Below are 19524 nucleotides of genomic sequence, written 5' to 3' on the forward strand. Positions count from 1 at the left end.
GGTACATAGTTCTGTGTCCGGATTTCGGGTGGATTGTCAAGTTCATTCGAATCACACAGAGGGCTTCGACAAGGTGATGATCTTTCATGCCTGCTGTTCAATATAGCGCTGCAAGGTGTTATGAACCGAGCGGATATCAACACGCGGGGCACGATATTCAACTGTGGCGGTGGCTTAACAGTACACCAGACTAAAGCGCGAAGCAGAAAAGATTGAGTTAAAGGTAAATACGTCTAAAACAAAGTACATGCTGCCCAGCGGAACCGAGGCCGAACGACACCGCTTGGGCAGTAGTATATTGATCGACGGCAATGAGTTTGAGGTAGTCGATGAATTTGTCTACCTTGGCTCACTATTATCGGCGGACAATGATACCAGCCGTGAGATACGGAGGCGTATTATCAGCGGAAGTCGTGCTTCCTATTGGCTCCACAAGCAATTGCGGTCGAGCAGACTAAATCCCCGTACAAAGTGCACCCTGTACAAGACGCTTATTAGACCGGTTGTTCTCTACGGGCATGAAACATGGACAATGCTCGGGGAGGACCTGCGAGTGCTCGCAGCTTTCGAACGACGAGTGCTAAGAACGATCTCCGGCGGCGTACAGGAGAACGGAGTATGGAGGCGGAGGACGAACCTTGAACTCGCACAGCTGTATGGCGAACCCAGTATCCAAAAGGTGACTAAAGCTGGGCGGATACGAAAGGCAGGGCATGTTGCAAGAAAGCCGGACAACTACCCTGCAAAGATGGTGTTCGCCTCAAATCCGGTAGGAACAAGACGACCAGGAGCACAGCGAGCAAGATGGTTAGACCAGGTGAAGCGAGATCTGGCGGGGAGTACTCGGTGTCCGAGGAATTGGAGAGCGGTAGCCTTCAACCGAGTTACATGGAGAAACTTTGTTCAACAGGCTTTCTCTTAGGACGGCAGGCCACCTGAGTACGTAACTAAGTAATGGGGATTATTCGCATTTTTTAATCCCTTTTGAACTATTCGATTAATGAATTACTCGTGCCGGCAGTATTCGATTACCAATTATTCGATTATTTCATGTTCTAATCGATTACTCGATTAATTGAGCGATTACCGGACATCACATGCACTGGGGCTCTCGCTACAGACCGAAAATGGCTCTTAGTCTTAGATTATTAATTTTGGTTAACATAATCGTTGGATGTTGGAATGTATTCCGCTCTGTAAAACACGCTACCAATTTGCATTTGACGCCGAAATCTGGATTTTTCTTGTGATTGAGCCAAACAACGCATTCATAAGGTTTTATTATGAATTCCCTTTTTTTGGAATTAATGGAAACATCATATTCACCATGGTTGGAGTTCTGCTAAATGAGTCACTGTTTGGTCTGCGAGTAACGAACTTGTTTGATGAATTTATTCATTAGTAGATATACTTGCTAATCATTGGCTTGCGGATTCACACTATTATGTTATTGCATTGGTGCAATACCGTTAGCTATTTTTCATGTTTTTTTCGTCTTACAAAGTTTCAAACAAAAGTAGAACGCCGGTTGTTTTACAGCCAATACTATATACCAAAAAAATCCGATACTAGAATTCTACTTAAACGTCTCGTAATGATGTATAATTAAGTAATTTGGTTCATTTTTCACTTTCAAATGCTTTTTTGATAAAAAAACTGATGAATTTTTATTTGTACAGTACATTTACTGTGGGATATTCGTCACTTCAGGCACCGAAGTGCGCCTGCGGTTGTTTTATCGCTAGGTCACTAACCGGAATAAATTGCTATTCTACACTTGTGCTAACTCTCTTGTGCTACTCAATCCTACTTGAAGCACAGGTGAACGCCATTATTGCGTGCAGGTTGTCAACTGAAATTTAGGTACTTACAAACACCCCTTGACGATATCGGGACTAAATCCATACAGTCCACAGCAACAGACAACCGCCCAGAGTCGCCAAGCGCAGCCGCCATCAATCCAACTTATCTAGCAAACCTTTACGGTCGAACTTAGGAAGCAAACCTTTCACAATTTTCTGATAGTTTGTGTTGGCCATGATGATGCGTCGGTAGCGTTGCGCCCGTTCATCGTCTCCCATCAGTGCCTCGAAATCGGCATCGGCTGTTTCCTCGTTTATCTGTACGGGCAATGCTATGAAAGAGGAGTACACGGCTGTTGCACCATGCAATTATTAAAAATCAAGAATGCTAAAAGACATAAGTTATTTGATGATTACCGTAAAACATTTTTTTCAACAATTGTCTCTGGAACTGGTGCAAGGTGGGAAATTTCTTCGAATATTTCAATTTTTCTGTATATTCAGCCAGCAAATAGTAGTAATATTGCACATACTCCTCAAAGTGATCCTGCCGAATAGCGTCTTTGGTTGAGGTGAAAAAGAAGTAGCATAAATCAATAACCGGTGTACTGTAGGAACAAAACTGAAAGTCTAGCAGAATCACGTCGATAGGGTTCCCACTAGCATCATACTTGAACAGTAGATTATTGATCCACAAGTCGCCATGTGCAAGTACACGTAAGTCATCATCACACTGATGATCGAATACCGTAAGACCTTGTTCGATAAAGTGAGGTCGCAGCTTTTGAAGCTTGGTGGCATAATATTGCCATTCTGCGCCCCAGGTGCTGATCTCTTCAGTCAAAGCGTCGAAATTTGAGTAGAACATTGGATAAAATGCATCGGTTTCTCGGGTCATCATGCCAGTTTTATATCCTTCAAATATATTTGGACGCATTTCTGCCAATTTAAGAGAACTGGCGTGCATCTTTGCCATCAACTTGAGTGACATTTTCGTGTGGATCTCATCCAATCCGCTTAATCTGTCCACCATTAAGTAGCCCAGCGGAGAGAGATCTTTAAATACGATCACATCTCTTTCCCTATCAATGCACAGTGTACTCGCATATTGATGGGTTCGGTCTCCTATCGATCTCATTAGTCGTTTAAATTCTGGGATCACTATTTGATAAATATCCATCTCCTTTCCATGCACATTATACTCCCCGAGTTTCTGCTTAGCCATTTCTGTTTCCGGTTTTCCTTTCACTATGTAACTTCGACTGCATGTTTGCTGGTCTTTTGTGCGGAAACTAACACGCACTCGGTAGATCACACTTGCATAGTTAACGCCCTTCGGAAACGCATATTTCACCTCTACTGACCGAACGTCGATGGTTGAATCGTTCTTAACTTTTCGCAACGTCTTCTCAAAGTATTTTGCGTCGAGCCACTTTGGAAGTCCTGTAGTTTCTCCATTTTCTGATGGGGACTTTTCCTCTGGCATTTTGCTATAAGATTCGTAGCACACTTTAAGCTCAACGGCTTTTTTGCTAGTGGAGACAGCTTCCGTATGACTGGCATTGTTTTATAGTTCGGGCGCGCGCGACACGAAGTGACATATTATTTATTGCTTTAATTCCTTATATCACACTTGTCTAGCAGGAGCATCCAGCATGTTGATTGGATCAACGTAATTTATTCTGCAATGGACGAAGTGTGCATCCGACGGCAAATTGGTCGATTTCAAAACTGCATACGTCACTTGGCTTACCAAGGATTTATAGTGCAGCGGTACGCCACTGCACTTACAGGCCAGACGGTGTTTGTTCGAGTTCCTGCGGAAAATAATATTCACTGTTTGTGTTTGTTATATCATTTTGTTATATTAACACCAGATGTGACAACCATTATTAAAATCATTTGGAGCAGATCCTCGTGGTTTTACAGGCTAATAGATGGAATTTTAGTTTGCAAACTTAGTTAATTAACAGATCTCGCGGAACAATTTCGCGCACGTGGCATTTGTCAGCTCAGTTCTAGCGTTAGAGTTTCGTAATCAAAGGATTACCGGAAGCACCTGGTCACGTAGCGGAATCATGTCATTCGATAATTAAACGATTTACGCGTGGGTCTATTGTTAAGACATTCTACAACAACCCCGATTCTCGCCGTTTCGTATATTCCTGTTTCCTTCCGTAACCGTTGAGATCATGTTCAATTAATTTTAATTTTGTGTGCTCCAGCAAACATAAGGAAAGCAGTATTTTAAGAATTTAAGTAAGAATTAAGTTGTTTTGATTACAATACTGGATAGTCGCTTCAAATCGCCTTTCACCACGCGGATACTCGATGTTCGCAGCGTGTCTCCTAGCAAACGGGACATAATTTAAACCATCTCAGTGTCAATTTCTGTTATCTATTATTTACTTCCAAGTACCGACAGGAGAGTAATCAAACATATATAAGAAAGAACAATAAAAACACACTTTAATAATTTTTATCTACCGTTTGCTGTACGTGAGCATTTTGAAAAATTATCATACAGCGTTGGGACTACTAAGAAATTTTGTACAAGTGCAAGGTTAATGGACTTATGAACGAAAACAATAGGCCGTATGAATAAAATAGTTTGCTTTGCTTTTCCCGTGTAAATCTTATGGGAGCATTTGCTCTAACTCTTTTATTCATACGGCCTAATGTTTAAAAATTTGGGGTCTTCTATTGTAGTATTCGACATCGAAACGAAAATTGAAGTCCGGGTTCTGGTCCGGTCCGGTCCGGTTAAAAATCGGCACGAACTTTGTTATTCCGACTTTATTCTGGTCCGATTTGGTTCTGTTCCGGTTCCGGAACCTGAACAGAGCCAAATCTGACCGGATTATTAGGGTTTATATTCGGAATAACAAAGTTCGAGCCGACTTTTAACCGGAACCCGGACGTCAATTTTCGTTCTGATGTCGAACACTATTCTATTGTTCCTAAAAATTGGAAGAAAATCTATCTCTTATTTCAAACGTTCATTACTCTTGAACTAAGTATCGTAGAACAAAATTTTTGCTATAAAAATGGAAGTAGGTTCTCCAGCATTTTAGGAAAAATATTTTCTGGAAAAGTTGATTACGGAATGTTTTGTAGTGGGGGAAAAATGCAAAGAAAAGCTGCAGAACCTATGTTCTAAATCATATATTATTTAAAAAATATTTCTTTCTTAATCGTATTCTTTAACGATGAAAATTTCAAAACTGCGTCTTTTGTTGTTCATGATTTATGGCAGAAAAACTCGATTTTCCTCAGCGTTTACGAACTTCAAAAACTCAGATCTCATGAACCAAGCATCACCAGTCATGTGCCGTTGTTAATCGATAGATTTTCGACGATAACTCAGGAACCATAAATAAAACTATCCTGAAATTTTCACCGTTCAAAGATTAAAAATCGGGTTGCTGTAGACCTACAAAGCTGCCGGTAAAGGTGCGTTTAGACTGGGTAATTTTTTGGCAACATGTGGCATGCAACATGTGGAAGGCGACAGGCTGCTAGTTGTTGCTCAATGTTGTTTTTGTTGCCACCTGAACATTTGTGATACAGGTATACCTCGATATAAGACAATTTATAATTTCTAAAAGTTGTCTTATATCGAAATTGTCTTATATCGAAACATGTTTTTTTCAAAAAAAAATTTGCATTAGCGGTCGCCAGTTTTGCTCTGTGTTATGTGTTTACGGTTTTTGAATTATTTATTAATGTTTGAACTATTAGTTTTTTACTATTTTTGGGGTTATTTTGAAATAATGAACATCTTCATGGCACCGATTTCAGAATGGAAAATCAGCTCTGGTATCGTTATCAGCTATGTCAAAGGAATTTGTTTCGATATAAGACAAAATTGTCTTATATCAAATTGTCTTATATCGAGGTTGTTTTATAACGAGGCTGTCTTATATCGAGGTATACCTGTACGTTGCTATAGTTGCTTGGAAACATTGGGCAACAGTTTGGAAAAAGTTGCATGTCACATGTTGCCAATCTAAATGCACCTTAAAGATCACCTTTCAGCAGAGCTTTATCACATAGTCGAGAAAGGCTGACAACGGTTCTACACTGAGTTATTTCCAACATTTGTGAGGAGGAGAAACTATCGGTGGAATGGATGAAAGGAGTTGATTGTCACAATTCATCAAGGGTGATCGGCTTGACTGCCGCAACTATCACGGCATAATGCTGGTAAAGGCCGCCTACAAGGTACTCTCCCAGATTCTGTTACGCCGGTTGTCACCGATAGCACAAGGTTTCGTGGGGAATTATCAGACCGGCTTCGTGGACGCTTACGCTGCAAAGGATCAAATTATCACCATCCGACAGATCTCACAGACATATCGGGAGTACAGCCTTATCTTCAATAAATACTTCGAGCATGGAAAATTTCCGGATATCTGGAAGGAGCCATTCATGTTCCCTGTGTTCAAAAGTGGCGATCGTCGGAATGTACGGAACTATCGTGGTATTACTAGCCTGTCTACTGCATCCAAGCTGTTTGAAATAGTAGTGACTAATTTCATCCTTGCTAGAACAAAATCTCTACCGACCAACACGGATTTATGCCTGGTCGATTCGTAAGCATTAACCTAATGGATTTCACGTACACCTGTATAACCTACATGGAACAAAAATCACAGATTGGCGTGATTTATACTGATCTGAAAGCCGCGTACGATCGTCTTGACCATAACATACTGCTGCAGAAATTTCCCGGTTTGGCGCTTCTCGGAATTTTACGAAATGGCTCAGTTCCTATTTGTGCGGCAGAATTCTACGTGTGCAGCTCGACTCCTGTTTCTCTTCCCAGTTCACCAACTGCTCGGATGTCCCTCAAGGCAGCAACATGTGACCTCTCCTGTTTATGTTGTTTTTCAGCGGTATTGCGACGCTGCTTGGAGTGGGATGTAAACTGATGTATGCAGATGATCTGAAACTATATTAGGTGATTCGTTCTATAGATGACTGTGTCCGGCTGCAGAGGCTTTTAGATTTGTTTGTAGATTGGTGCAGGAAAAACTGGCTTGTGATCAGCATCCCGAAATGTCAAGTAATGACTTTCCACTGCATTGCCAGTCCAATCGTCTACAACTATCAAATAAATGAGCATGTACTCACTAGAGTTGATGAAGTTACCGACCTGGGGATACTGCTTGACGCCAAACTCACCTTCAACTTGTATCGCACCACTGCAATAACAAAAGCTTCTCGACAATTGGGTTTCATCGCTAAAGTCGCTCGTGATTTCAATGATCCTCACTGTCTGAAGGCACTATATCATGGGCGTAGCCAGAATTGTTTCCTGGGGGGGGTTTTTACAAAAAAAAATTGACATAGCCTAACCGTAAGGAGATTATTCAGGAAATGGGGAATTATTTTCAGTTAAAAGCTATTTTGGTTGAAATTGAGTGTTCTTTTAACTAAAAAGATAATATTGAAATAATAGAAGCCAAATGTTAAAATTTTACCTCCCAGTTGGCATTGAGATACATCGTATGTTCGAATCTCGACTGGGAGAGGCTGTTAGAGTCCATCGGATCGAGTCTCTTCGAGACGCAGTGAAGGTGCTGCTAACAACTTATCTTGCATGATTTTAAACTTCGCTTTTGAAGTGATCCGACGAGCAGATTTTGAAAGCGGTGGTTTGATTTTCAGAAAAGGCAGCAAACTTCTTGGCTACGCAGGTGACTTTGATATTAAAACCAGAAACTTTGCCACTGCAGAGGCCATTTGCGCTAAACTGAAAGCAGTGGCTAGGAGGATTCGGCCTAAAATAAACGCGTCGAAGATGAAATGCATGAATGACAAAAGCTCAAACGAAACGAACGTGATTTTTACGCGGACGGTAATCGTTGACGGCGACGAACCAAAAGTGGTATATGAGTTCGCGTATGTGGGATCGCTGATAGCCGTGGACAACACAAATAAGAAGATCCAGCGGTGTTGCTGCTCACCAATTACGGATAGCACAAATCCGCAGATGAAAGAACGATACCCACTATCTTTGAACTGATCCTGTGGGCCAGAAGACGACTAGTATCAGCTTTCAATGGACAGTGAAACAGGACAAATTTTCGGCAGAATAAAACACCGCATGATCGTACTTGATCATCTATATTACGCAACTAAACTATCTCGGACAACAGTATTCTATTTATACGGACGTTACATTGTTCTAATATTCTTACATTTAACAAAGCTATTTGTCTCGCAGAGAATCCAGTAATAGATTCCGTCGCACTCAATCTCAGATAAAACAACCGGCGTATTCAAACAGGACATCGAACCTGTGGTGACATTGCGATTCTCGTTTCGAGTGATTTTGGTTCGTTTCGCCCATTCGTTTAACGTGGTCGAAACGAACCAAAATCACTCGAAACGAGAATCGCAATATCACCCCTGCGTTGCACTTCGCAAAAAATCAAAAGGCATAAGCCGCCGTACGAACCCCCTACTAGACCGATAGTTTTTAAAGATTTGACAACACTGATGCAGGCCATACGCACCTTTGCGGACGACATTTGGAAGAGTACAAGTTGAAAACTAAGAGCAGCGGAGGTGCACGAATCAAGGGTAATAGATACTGCTTTTGGGGCGAAACAACCCCTGGTTGAAAGCCCCTTTGAAAAAAGTTAATAAACAAATAGATACTGCTTGGGGAGACGTACATTTGGCGAAAATCGGTAAGCCACGGTGTACCGGACAGGTCGTAAGGAAAACAGCTTTTCACAACAACCCCACCGGCATCCAGAACAGAGAGACTCAACATGCGAGATGGCTCGTTCAGGTCTAAAGTGACATTTTTTATTTTTTAAATAAAAAAAACTGCGACTTCAGAGACGCCGGGGAAATGAGCGACGAGTAACCCAAGATCGAACCACAATAGATCAAAGAACTGGTCGCAGTGGTCCAAGGTCCCCAACAAGGAAAAAAAACCCAAGATCGAGTTAAATAGATCTTCAAAACAGTAAGAACCAACCCGGCTCTAAGCTGCTGCTGACGACGATGAGGATCGTACAACGTGCCTCTTAAATATTCCTATGCTCTAAACAGCTGGCTGTGAAATTTCAAGCTTGAAAGTATAGAACAAATTTTCGTCTGGGGGGGGTTTGAACCCCCAAAACCCCCCCCCCGTCGCTACGCCCATGCACTATATCGTTAATTAGTGCGTCCACTCATTGAAAATGCTTGCTTGGTATGGTGCCCTTACCATCTGGCATGGAATCTACGCATCGAACGAGTTCAAAAACGTTTTGTGAGGCTTGCGTTAAGAGATTTACCTTGGCGTGATCGAGCAAAGCTACCGCCGTACCCCAATAGATGTCGTCTCCTGGGTCTCCAGACACTCGAGCATCGCAGGAAAGTTCAGCGAGCAGTGTGTGTGGCGAATATATTGAATGGCGAGATCGATTCACCGACAATCCTGTCTGTCTTAAACTTTTGTGCGTCGCAACGCTCGCTCCGATCGACCGGATTACTGCAGCCGCGATTCCACCGGACAACCTTTGGATCTTACGAACCAATAACGGCCTGCATTCGAACTTTCTCCGCCGTAGAAAGCCTTTTTGAGTTTATCGAACCGTCGTATAAGTTTGTACAAAAATTAAATAGTGTAAGATTTTTATGAACATGACTTAGAATATTCAATAAGACATTTTTGTTAGTTGAATTTTAATTAAACTAATAAACAACAGATCCATACATCACATCTTAATTGACTTCAAAGCAGCATACGATACAATCGATCGAGACCAGCATATTGCATGAGTACGGTTTTCCGGACAAATTGATAAATTCAGAGTTAAAATGGGGATCGAGTGATGCATTTCGTGCGCACATCACTGGTAAGAGAGGATCCAGAGGCGCATTCAAGCAGGAAATAGGGCAATAGGCTAGGATCAAGAAGCATACGCCGCCGTATAAAGATGACAATGTACAACGCCTTCATTAGACCAGTAGTTCTTTATGGACTTGAAGCTGTGACGCTGCTCACGGAAGATATACGCGCCGTATGTTCGAGCGAAAAGTGCTGCGGCCGATAATTGGCGGAGTACAAACTGAAAGCGGAGAGTAGCAGTAGGGTATGAATCCGAGCTGCAAGCACTGCTTGGAGAGATTCCCATTGAACATCTGGCGAAAGGTCGTAAGAATGCCGGTCGATAGTGCAACAAAAACGGTTTTCTTCCACTACTTCTTCAACTATTCCATCAGCAGCAGGAAGACAGGGGCATAACATGTGAAATGCCTCGACCAGGTCGATAGTGACTTGCAACTTCTGAGTCGCCTGGAAAATTGGTGACAAGTTGTCCTAGACCGAGTTCAATGAAATCGACCGTTCGGAATAGCTCAAGCCATTCCTGGTTTATGCTGACAACGACGACGAAATAAGAAAGAAAAATATTTTAAAAAATTTTCATGCAGTACGGCTTTTTTAAAAAAAATCCAAATGATATTTTTGCTGAATTGTGGAAAAAAATTACTCTGAAGTTGGGATTTACGCGTCTATTTTAATGAATGATTTTAGAATTTACGCGGTTGTGCCTTACGCGTTTGGAGTGCTCGAGTTTTATGCAAACTTTAAACTTTGCATGGTTTTTTACTCAAGTTCAGAACTAACACGGTTTTTTATGCAAATTACAGAATTCACGCTATTTTCTACGCGGTTTTGATGTACGCCAAAAATTTACTGAAAAAACAAAGTTTTGGGATATAAACATCTCTAAGACTTGACCCTTCTTTATCGACAGACTTCGCAGCCAGTTATTAGAGTAAAGGGTGTCCCACATTAAATTGCACCACGGAAGAAACGCTGTAGAAAATTACCTAATTGACCGATCCTTTTCAAAATTTCAGGTAATAAAACACAACCCATTAGTAAGCTTTTGGCATATTTATTTCATTCAACTTCAATACCATAACCGTATGCTCGCACCTTACGCTTAACTCCACTTATAAGGTTTCGTACAACATCTACTGTGTTACCTGACTCATAACGAATATACGTTATATACGGGGGAGGGTCTCGTAACTCACTAACTTTGTGGTTTTTCGTTTAATTGATCATAAATTCGAATAGAACATACAAATATCAACTATATAACATAAGAAATTGCATGTTTACTCCAAAACTAAAAGCATGAGAGATTTTAGAATTTCGGAAATAGAGGTTCGTTATGAGTCAGGTAACACAGTAGTAAGTTCTTTTGGGAATCCCGTAGTTATTTTTATCGGTGTTGATCTAACAAGCCAGCCATCGTAGGTTCGACTTTTGGTTGCGCTTAGTCTTTGCTTTGCTTTCTAAAACTTTTCAGTTTTATTTATATTTTCGAGACTTTAATTGAGCTTGCTGACGTTTGCCGTACGCACACATCGACGCGCGATTTGTTGTTGCTGTTGTTAGATTTTACGTTGATTTTACAAGTTTGCTTTTGTTTTCCCCCAGTTAAAATACCCCGGTAAAAAACATACGTTTGAGTGAAAAACGATAAGTTTTTGTAGCTTTTTGCACTGGGCTGAGCAAGCTCTATATTAAATTTTATTACACTCCTCTATAACAAGCCATAGGGATTTAATTGGCCTAATAAATTATTTCTTAGAATTAAGAATGCGCAGAAAAAATACGCAAAAAAACTGACTACTCGTAGGCGAAACGCGTCGCTATATGCCAGCAAAATAAATAGTCGAATTTAAACGAAAAATTCTGGACTCTTTTCTTTGATTTTCGTACACAGAAATTTTAGTTAACCAGTATTCAAGCCTACCGGGTTCTCTTGAACACGGTCACCTTTGATCAGATGTTCAAAATGTTCTGGGATCGATTCCATAGGTTCTTACCCGACATTGAATTGCGTTTTAGCTTACCTTTATAGGATATTTAACAAATATGTAGACGAGAAAATCTTCTGATGGGAAGACGATATCTCGATGTCGAATGTATTTGGAATTGGATTGCATATTAGCACTAATATCCATCTCATATTTACCCTTTCAATTTACACCAAACAAGTATCGCATTTGAAACTCAAATTTCTTTAGCTCAATTGAATGGTAACATAAAGTCTGAAGCCAGCTGGAGAGCATTTATTGCGGAAATATTCAATTTTATGTTATTCTTCGGAATTGGATTTCGAAACAGGCAGGTAATTTTATGTTCCAAATTGAGAGATTTGAAATTAATGGTCACTCGATAAATTTCAGCGGTTTAATATGTTGTACCAAACTATTAGTGCAGCATTTCGAATCACGCCTTTAGAAATCGGAAATTCGGAAATCGAAATCCGCGTAACTTGAAAATGTCTTAACAGATTTACGATTAAAGTCGGTATTTTTCAATAAACATGCACTAACATTTTTAACAACAATTTTGTAGATCAAGATCATGCTTTTGTGTTGACTTGTTCATGAAATCACACCAACATTTCAATAAATTTTTATAAGAGACTAGCTGACCCGACAAATTTCGTATTGCCACAAATTAAACTGTGTTGTACATAAATCGTGAATTTCGGATGACCTTTGTCACAATCTTGAGTTTTGCAAGTTTCTGGGGAGTTCATGGGTGTTTTAATATACAAATTTTCCTCACAGTAAAGTAGAAAATAACTAAAATAAAGCGGATAGCATTTAAATATTCGCCATCATTACAAACCATTTTGCCGAATAGCATTTTGCGGAACACCAATTCCGGTTGACTATAACCCGGAATATAGAGTTTCGTAGAATACCATTTCGCGAAAAACCTTACGCGGGATTTACAATTTCACGGAAAATCTTTTCGAAGAAAGTGAAATGCAAAATGATGCAGGGGTGACCCAACTGAAGGAAAGTAATAGAGGTCAGTAGATCTAGGAAAATAAATAAACCTAGATAGAGATGATCTCTACGGGGGGCTGTCTCCCCGCAGTGGCCGGCACATCCGACGGCAGGTCGCCGGCAACACTCGCCGCCTGTGGCCGTATCGCGCTGAATTATCTAATGTTGCTATAAATAGGTTTTGGTGGTCTTGTTATTGACTAATGTTTTATGAAGGAGTCTAAAATTGCTCGAGTTCGATTAGTTTTTGAGTTACGCAAAAATTTCTGTTTTATTTGTATGAGAGTCCTTATCCCCCTACCATAGGGGTGAGGGGTCTCAAACCATCATAAAAAAAATCCTTCCTCCAAAACCCCCCACATGCCAAATTTGGTTCCATTTGCTTGATTAGTGCTGGAGTTATGAGGAAGCTTGTATTTCATTTGTATGGGAGCCTTCCCTTCTAAAAAGGTAAGGGGTCCTAATTCATCATAGAACAAATTCATGCCTCCAAAATCCTTCACATGCCAAATTTGGTTCCATTTGCTTGATTAGTTCTCGAATTATGAGGAAATTTGTATTTCATTTGTATGGAAGCCCCCCCTCTTAAAGGGGAGAGGGGTCATAATTCCCCTCCTAAAAAGGGTCTCAATTCACCATAGAAAAAAAATTGCCTTCAAAAACACCCACATGCTTCCATTTGGTTCCATTTGCTTGATTAGTGCTGGAGTTATGAGGAAGCTTGTATTTCATTTGTATGGGAGCCCCCCTGTCCTCTCCTAAAAACGTAAAGGGGTACTAATTCATCAATGAAAAAATTCATGCCTCCAAAAACACCCACATGCCAAATTTGGTTTCATTTGCTTGATTAGTTCTCGAGTTATGCAGAAATTTGTGTTTCATTTGTATGGGAGCCCCCCCTCTTAGTTGGGGGAGGGGTCTCTAACCATCATAAGAACCTTTCCTGGCCCCAAAACCCCCTACATGCAAATTTTCACGTCGATCGGGTCAGTAGTTTTCGATTCTATAAGGAACATACGGACAGACAGACAGACAGAAATAATAAAGGAAACGGTAAAAGATTTATCTCCAGTCCAGGGAGAGACAAGACGTGAAGGTAAAATATCGGAAAATTAGATAAGCAGCACTTGTAGGTTCGTAGTTGAAGGATAGGTTCGTAGTTGAAGGATAGGTTCGTAGGATTACAAAGCAAAGCCAAGCCATGAGTATAAATGTCCTTTAGAGCACGACCCTTCTTTATCAACAGACTAGCTGACCCGACAAACTTCGTATTGCCACAAATTAACCTGTGTTGTACATAAATCATGAATCTCGGATGATCTTTGTCACAATCTCGAGTTTTGCAAGCCCCCCAGTGGGCGGCGCTTCCGACGGCGGGTCACCGGCAACACTCGCAACCGTCTCGTCCTGAATGATCTAGTGTTACTATAGATAGTTTTTGTGGTCTTGTATTGACTAATGTTTTATGGAAGAGTCTCGAATTTCTCGAGTTCGATTAGTTTTTGAGTTTCGCAAAACTTTCTGTTTTATTTGTATGAGAGTCCATATCCCCCTACCACAGGGGTGTGAGGTCTCTAACTATCGTAAAATAAATTCAAGACTCCAAAATCTCCCACATGCCAAATTTGGTTCCATTTGCTTGATTAGTTCTCGAGTTATGAGGAAATTTGTATTTCGTTTGTATGAGAGCCCCCCCTCTTAAAAAGGTAAGGGGTCCTAATTCATCACAGAAAAAATGGTTGCCTCCAAAAACACCCACATGCCAAATATGGTTCCATTTGCTTGATTGGTTCTCGAATTATGAGGAAATTTGTATTTCATTTGTGTAGAAGCACCCCTCTTAAAGTTGGGAAGGGTTCTAATTCACCATAGAAAATATTTTTGCCTCCAGAATCCTCCACATGCCAAATTTGGTTCTATTTGCTTGATTAGTTCTCGAGTTATGAGGAAATTTGATTTTCATTTGTATAGGAGCCCCCCCTCCTAAAGTGGGTAGGGGTCCCAATTCATCATAGGAAACATTTTTGTCTCCAAAAACAACCACGTGCCAAATTTGGTTCCATTTGCTTGATTAGTTCTCGAGTTATGAAGAAATTTGTATTTCGTTTGTATAGGAGCCCCCCCTCTCAAAGTTGAGAGGGGTCCTAATTCACCATAGAAAATATTCTTGCCCTCGAAAACTTTCACATGCCAAATTTGGTTTCATTTGCTTGATTAATTCTCGAGTTATGAGGAAATTTGTATTTCATTTGTATAGGAGCCCCCCCTCCTAAAGAGAGGAGGGGTCCCAGTTCATCATAGAAAAATTTTTGTCTCCAAAAACACCCACGTGTCAAATTTGGTTCCTTTTGCTTGATTAGTTCTCGAGTTATGAGGAAATTTGTATTTCGTTTGTATAGGAGCCCCCCCTCTTAAAGTGAGGAGGGGTTCTAATTCACCATAGAAAATATTCATGCCCTAGAAAACTTTCACATGCCAAATTTGGTTCCATTTGCTTGATTAATTCTCGAGTTATGAGGAAATTTGCATTTCATTTGTATAGGAGCCCCCCTTCCTAAAGTGGGGAGGAGTCCCAATTCATCATAGAAAAAAATTTTGTCTCCAAAAACACCCACGTGCCAAATATTGTTCCATTTGCTTGATTAGTTCTCGAGTTATGAGGAAATTTGTATTTAGTTTGTATAGGAACCCCCCCTCTTAAAGTGGGGAGGGGTCCTTATTCACCATAAAAAATATTCTTGCCCTCGAAAACTTTCACATGCCAAATTTTGTTCCATTTGCTTGATTAGTTCTTCAGTTATGAGGAAATTTGTATTTCATGTGTACAGGATCTCCCCCTCCTAAAACGGGGAGGGATCCCAATTCATCATAGAAAAAAATTTTGTCTCCAAAAACACCCACATGCCAAATTTGGTTCCATTTGCTTAATTACTTCTCGAGTTATGAGGAAAATTGTGTTTCTTTGGTGCAGGAGCCCCCCCTCTTAAAGTGGGGAGGGGTCCTAATTTACTATAGAAAATATTCTTGCCCTCGAAAACCTTCACATGCCAAATTTGGTTCCATTTGCTTGATTAGTTCTCGAGTTATTAGGAAATTTGTATGGAAGCCCCCCCCCTTTTAAAGAGGAGAGGAGTTATAATTCCCCTTATAAAGAGGGGAGGGGTCTCAATTTACCATAGAATAAATTCTTGTCACCGAAAACACCCACATGCCAAATTTTGTTCTATTTGCTTGATTAGTTGTCGAGTTATGCAGAAATTTGTGTTTCATTTGTATGGGAGCCCCCCCTCTTAGTGGGGGGAGGGATTTCTAACCATCACTAAAACCTTTCCTGGCCCCAAAAAACCTCTACATGCATATTTTCATGCCGATTGGTGCAGTAGTTTTCGATTCTATAAGGAACATACGGACAGACAGACAGACAGACAGAAATCCTTCTTTATAGGTATAGATTTCGCAGCCAGAGCAATGATCCTAATGACTCCATAGAGGACGGCCAGCATCGTACCCCGAACCTAACAGGGCGGGCAACTCCGTGGATTAGCTCAAGTTATCAAGTTATAATGGAAGCTAATTACAACCGAATTCGTACCCAACTTTTTCCTCTCTTTGCCAAAATGGTTTCAAATATTGAAAGAAATTTACAACAAATGTTTTAATCTTTTTTATTTTCGCGACATTAAAAACTTACAAATTATTTTTTCGTTCAAAGTTGAACAGATTTGTATTTTATTACACTCAAGTCTTTTTTTACACGGTTTGTTTTTTTCGATTACTCGAAAACGGTGCAGTTAAGGAACTATTTACAATCTACGTGTCGAGCTACTTCCAAAGGTATTGAGAAATAAATGAATGGTCTCTAAGTTACCCCGTTCTTAATACTCAAAAAACCAAACCGTGTAAAAAAAGTACTTGAGTGTATGTGGGGTATACTTGCTATAACAATAACACAAAGTGTTTTTACATTGCAGAGACTCAGTGCTTCAAGAAAATGCAATTTTACTCTTGATTATTTATAAAAAAATCGAGGATTGCTTGCTTCAAATCGCTGTAACTCTGGATTGGCAAGTGGTGATGAATGATTTTTATGTAAAAAAATCTGAGGAATACGATGGAACCGGAATTTTTTAAATAAAATTGTACTTATCGAGAGATCAATGCAAATTAATTTTTAAATCGAATTTAAAAATACTTGGCAGCACGGTCGCTGCAATTTCCTTTGGAAACATGAACATGTTTTCTTTCTAATATTTCCAAGCAAAACACAACAAGCAAAAGAAAATACCTAAGAGGATTTGACAAAACGTGTCTTTTCTTTAAAAATGGAAGTACTCCCATTAATCGAGTGGACGACCAATCGGCACCAAACTTAAGGTTTTTTTCTTACTGACCTGAAACGGACAATCTGACAAAATTTAGTTCAAATTCGACACTTAACGTGGAATGACCCATATACAATCCATTATTTTAAATGCTCTGTCACAATGTAAATGTTGCTTTTAATGCTGTTTTTCGTCTCTATGACGTGTCGTAGACAAAATATCTCGAATTGAAAGTTTAATAATTATTATTAAGTCTTTCAAAGTAATAAAATTTTAACAAAACAAAAAATTAAAAATACTTTGCACCTGTTTTGAATTTTCGCTGCTTTTTGTTGATTTGAAAAACTTTGGGTGTGCTCTTTTTGGCGATAGCATAACCGGGAGAATAAAGAGTGTGTCGAAGAAATCTAATACTAAGCCACTCTCTAGTTCAACATCGCAGCTGAGAATATGTAAACCTATTTTACGTATTTGTGTGATACCGCGTCCACGAATCACATAAGCGCGACGTCGCGCCACAAACAACCATAAACATAAGCACAAACATTTAACAGGTATAAGTCACGCTATTCGCTACTGCACGTTTCTGTTTAGCCGGCTGGGTGATAGCACTTCATTCACATTTCTGATTCGGTGATATAAGTTGTGAAATTCGAAAAATGGATCTCCCTACCAGCTGGATTGACCGTGAACTGTTGGAGAAGATCCTGCGTTCGGAGTATAAATCAAACGAACAGGAGGAGTTGAAAATCGTTAGCTTTAACGTTGGTGCTGCAACGAAAAAAGGAGACAATTATGCTAGTGAAATGTATAGGGTTATGATTGAGTATGTTTGCGGAAACCGGCGCGAGAAATGCTCTAGAATTTTAAAGGTAAGCGATGATGCAATTTTAAAAGAAATAGCCTAAAAATTTTTTTATGATAGGTAATTCCGTCCGGGGAAATTCAGCGAATCGTAATGGAAAATAATAACATTTTTCCGCGAGAAATAGCCGTTTATCGGGATATACTGCCAAGGATCCATAAGCTGCTGCGTGGCATCGGCGATGGGTCTCCTCTGTCACCGAACTGCTTCTATACAACTGATGATCCGAAGACTATGTTGGTATTTGAAGATTTGAAGGATAGTGGTTTTGAAATGGCGGATCGAAAGCGTGGCTTAGGGGTTGAGGAAACCCGATTAGTTTTAAGAAAGTTAGCCAAACTGCATGCGTGTTCTGCCGTTGTGTACAGAGAGCAACCACAAATCATGGAACCAGTGCTGGAAGGAGCTATTAATACTAATCCGAATCGACAGGATTTCTTAGTTTTCTATAAAATGTGTGCCCGTCAGGTCGCGCGATTAGTGGAGAGTTGGAACGATCCACAGTATCGAAACATCCTTCAAAAATTGCAAAAATTGCCACATACGACTATAGCTAAAGGATGTCAAGTATACACAAGGGACGATACGGTGTTTAATGTTCTCAATCACGATGATGTTTGGACTAGTAATATGATGTTTAAGTACAAAAATGGAGTTGTTGAGGATGTACTAATGTTAGACTACCAGTTAGCATACTATGGTTCACCTGGTGTAGATTTAAATTACTTTTTGTTCGGATCGGTTCAGTATGAGCTTCGGGAGAAATGTTGGTTAGAATTCATCAGGGTACCTATTTCAGCGAATTTCTTATGTGTACCAGCTTTTTAATTTGAGTTCTTCACACTTTTAGGAATATTATGATGTTCTTCGGGAAACTTTAGTTAAATTAGAATATGTGGATCACATACCATCATTACAGGAAATCCACGTCGAGATTGTTCGAACGGGATTCCACAGTAAGTATACATTGTTTGCAACTACCCACTAGAACAATTCACTCTTGAAGGTGATAAGATAACCGTTGCTGGCTGGGTTGATCTAGTTTTTATCGCCCTTAATGCTCGTAATTTCCTGTATTATTATTCACCGCATGTTATCAATTTCAGGTGTCAACGCTGTGTTCTGTCTGTTGCCGTTGGCAATGATGGAGAAAACGGAAAACGCAGAGATGGATGTGTTTCTACAGGATAACGATGTGGGCGAAGCATTTCGAAAGGTTATTTTTGCCAATCCGAAGTATGAACCAATACTTAAACGTGCACTAACTTTATTCGATTTGCTGGGTTATTTCGATTGAAATTTAATTTTTTTTGATTCGATTAACTAGACATTAAAGTCAAAACTAGTAGTTTTAGTAACTTTAAAATTTTTGTTAAATAGTTAAAATCGAGGTGGCTTTGGAGATGTCATGGAATATAGAACAAAAAACCCGATTTAATCCACCTAGTGGTGAAAGGAACCTTTGTTATACGGTCTTACTTGCTATTTGAGATAGAAATCGACACGTCTTCGGAAAATAATTCATCTATTGGTTGTAGTTGCGTAGTGCGTTAGTTTACATAATATTTTTGAAAATTGAATAAGTTTACAAAATATGAACAAAATAGGAACACTTTTAAATTTTGATGAAAAAAGGATCATGAAATTGCTGAGTAAGGATAAGTAAGTTGTTATTAATCTGAGTAAGTGCAAATAAAAGTAAGTT

At 39.8% G+C, this 19524-nt stretch overlaps 2 protein-coding genes across 2 annotated transcripts; one reads left to right on the forward strand and one right to left on the reverse strand.

The window, feature by feature from the left end:
- Positions 1-1594: 1594 nt before the first annotated feature.
- LOC128739748 (uncharacterized) lies at positions 1595-3288 on the reverse strand. The gene is made up of 2 exons (XM_053835245.1): positions 2220-3288; positions 1595-2155 (listed from the first exon to the last, which is right to left on the reverse strand). Exons 1-2 carry the CDS (start codon positions 3286-3288, stop codon positions 1956-1958), a joined length of 1269 nt encoding a protein of 422 aa, XP_053691220.1. The 3' UTR covers positions 1595-1955.
- Positions 3289-17613: 14325 nt separating this feature from the next.
- Positions 17614-19116, forward strand: LOC128739749 (uncharacterized). The gene is made up of 4 exons (XM_053835246.1): positions 17614-17826; positions 17880-18605; positions 18670-18775; positions 18926-19116. Exons 1-4 carry the CDS (start codon positions 17614-17616, stop codon positions 19114-19116), a joined length of 1236 nt encoding a protein of 411 aa, XP_053691221.1.
- Positions 19117-19524: the final 408 nt, after the last annotated feature.

Source organism: Sabethes cyaneus, chromosome 3, assembly GCF_943734655.1.
Source record: "Sabethes cyaneus chromosome 3, idSabCyanKW18_F2, whole genome shotgun sequence".
NCBI classification, from domain to species: domain Eukaryota; kingdom Metazoa; phylum Arthropoda; class Insecta; order Diptera; family Culicidae; genus Sabethes; species Sabethes cyaneus.

Bases quoted from the DNA above. Each gene is read 5' to 3' on its own strand.
- LOC128739749 (XM_053835246.1), top strand. From the start codon at position 17,614: ATGGATCTCCCTACCAGCTGGATTGACCGTGAACTGTTGGAGAAGATC. The intron at 17,827-17,879 runs GTAAGCGATGAT...TTTTTATGATAG, and splicing joins AATGCTCTAGAATTTTAAAG to GTAATTCCGTCCGGGGAAAT. The intron at 18,606-18,669 runs GTACCTATTTCA...TCACACTTTTAG, and splicing joins GTTGGTTAGAATTCATCAGG to GAATATTATGATGTTCTTCG.
- LOC128739748 (XM_053835245.1), bottom strand. From the start codon at position 3,288: ATGCCAGAGGAAAAGTCCCCATCAGAAAATGGAGAAACTACAGGACTT. The intron at 2,156-2,219 runs GTAATCATCAAA...ATGGTGCAACAG, and splicing joins GTTGAAAAAAATGTTTTACG to CCGTGTACTCCTCTTTCATA.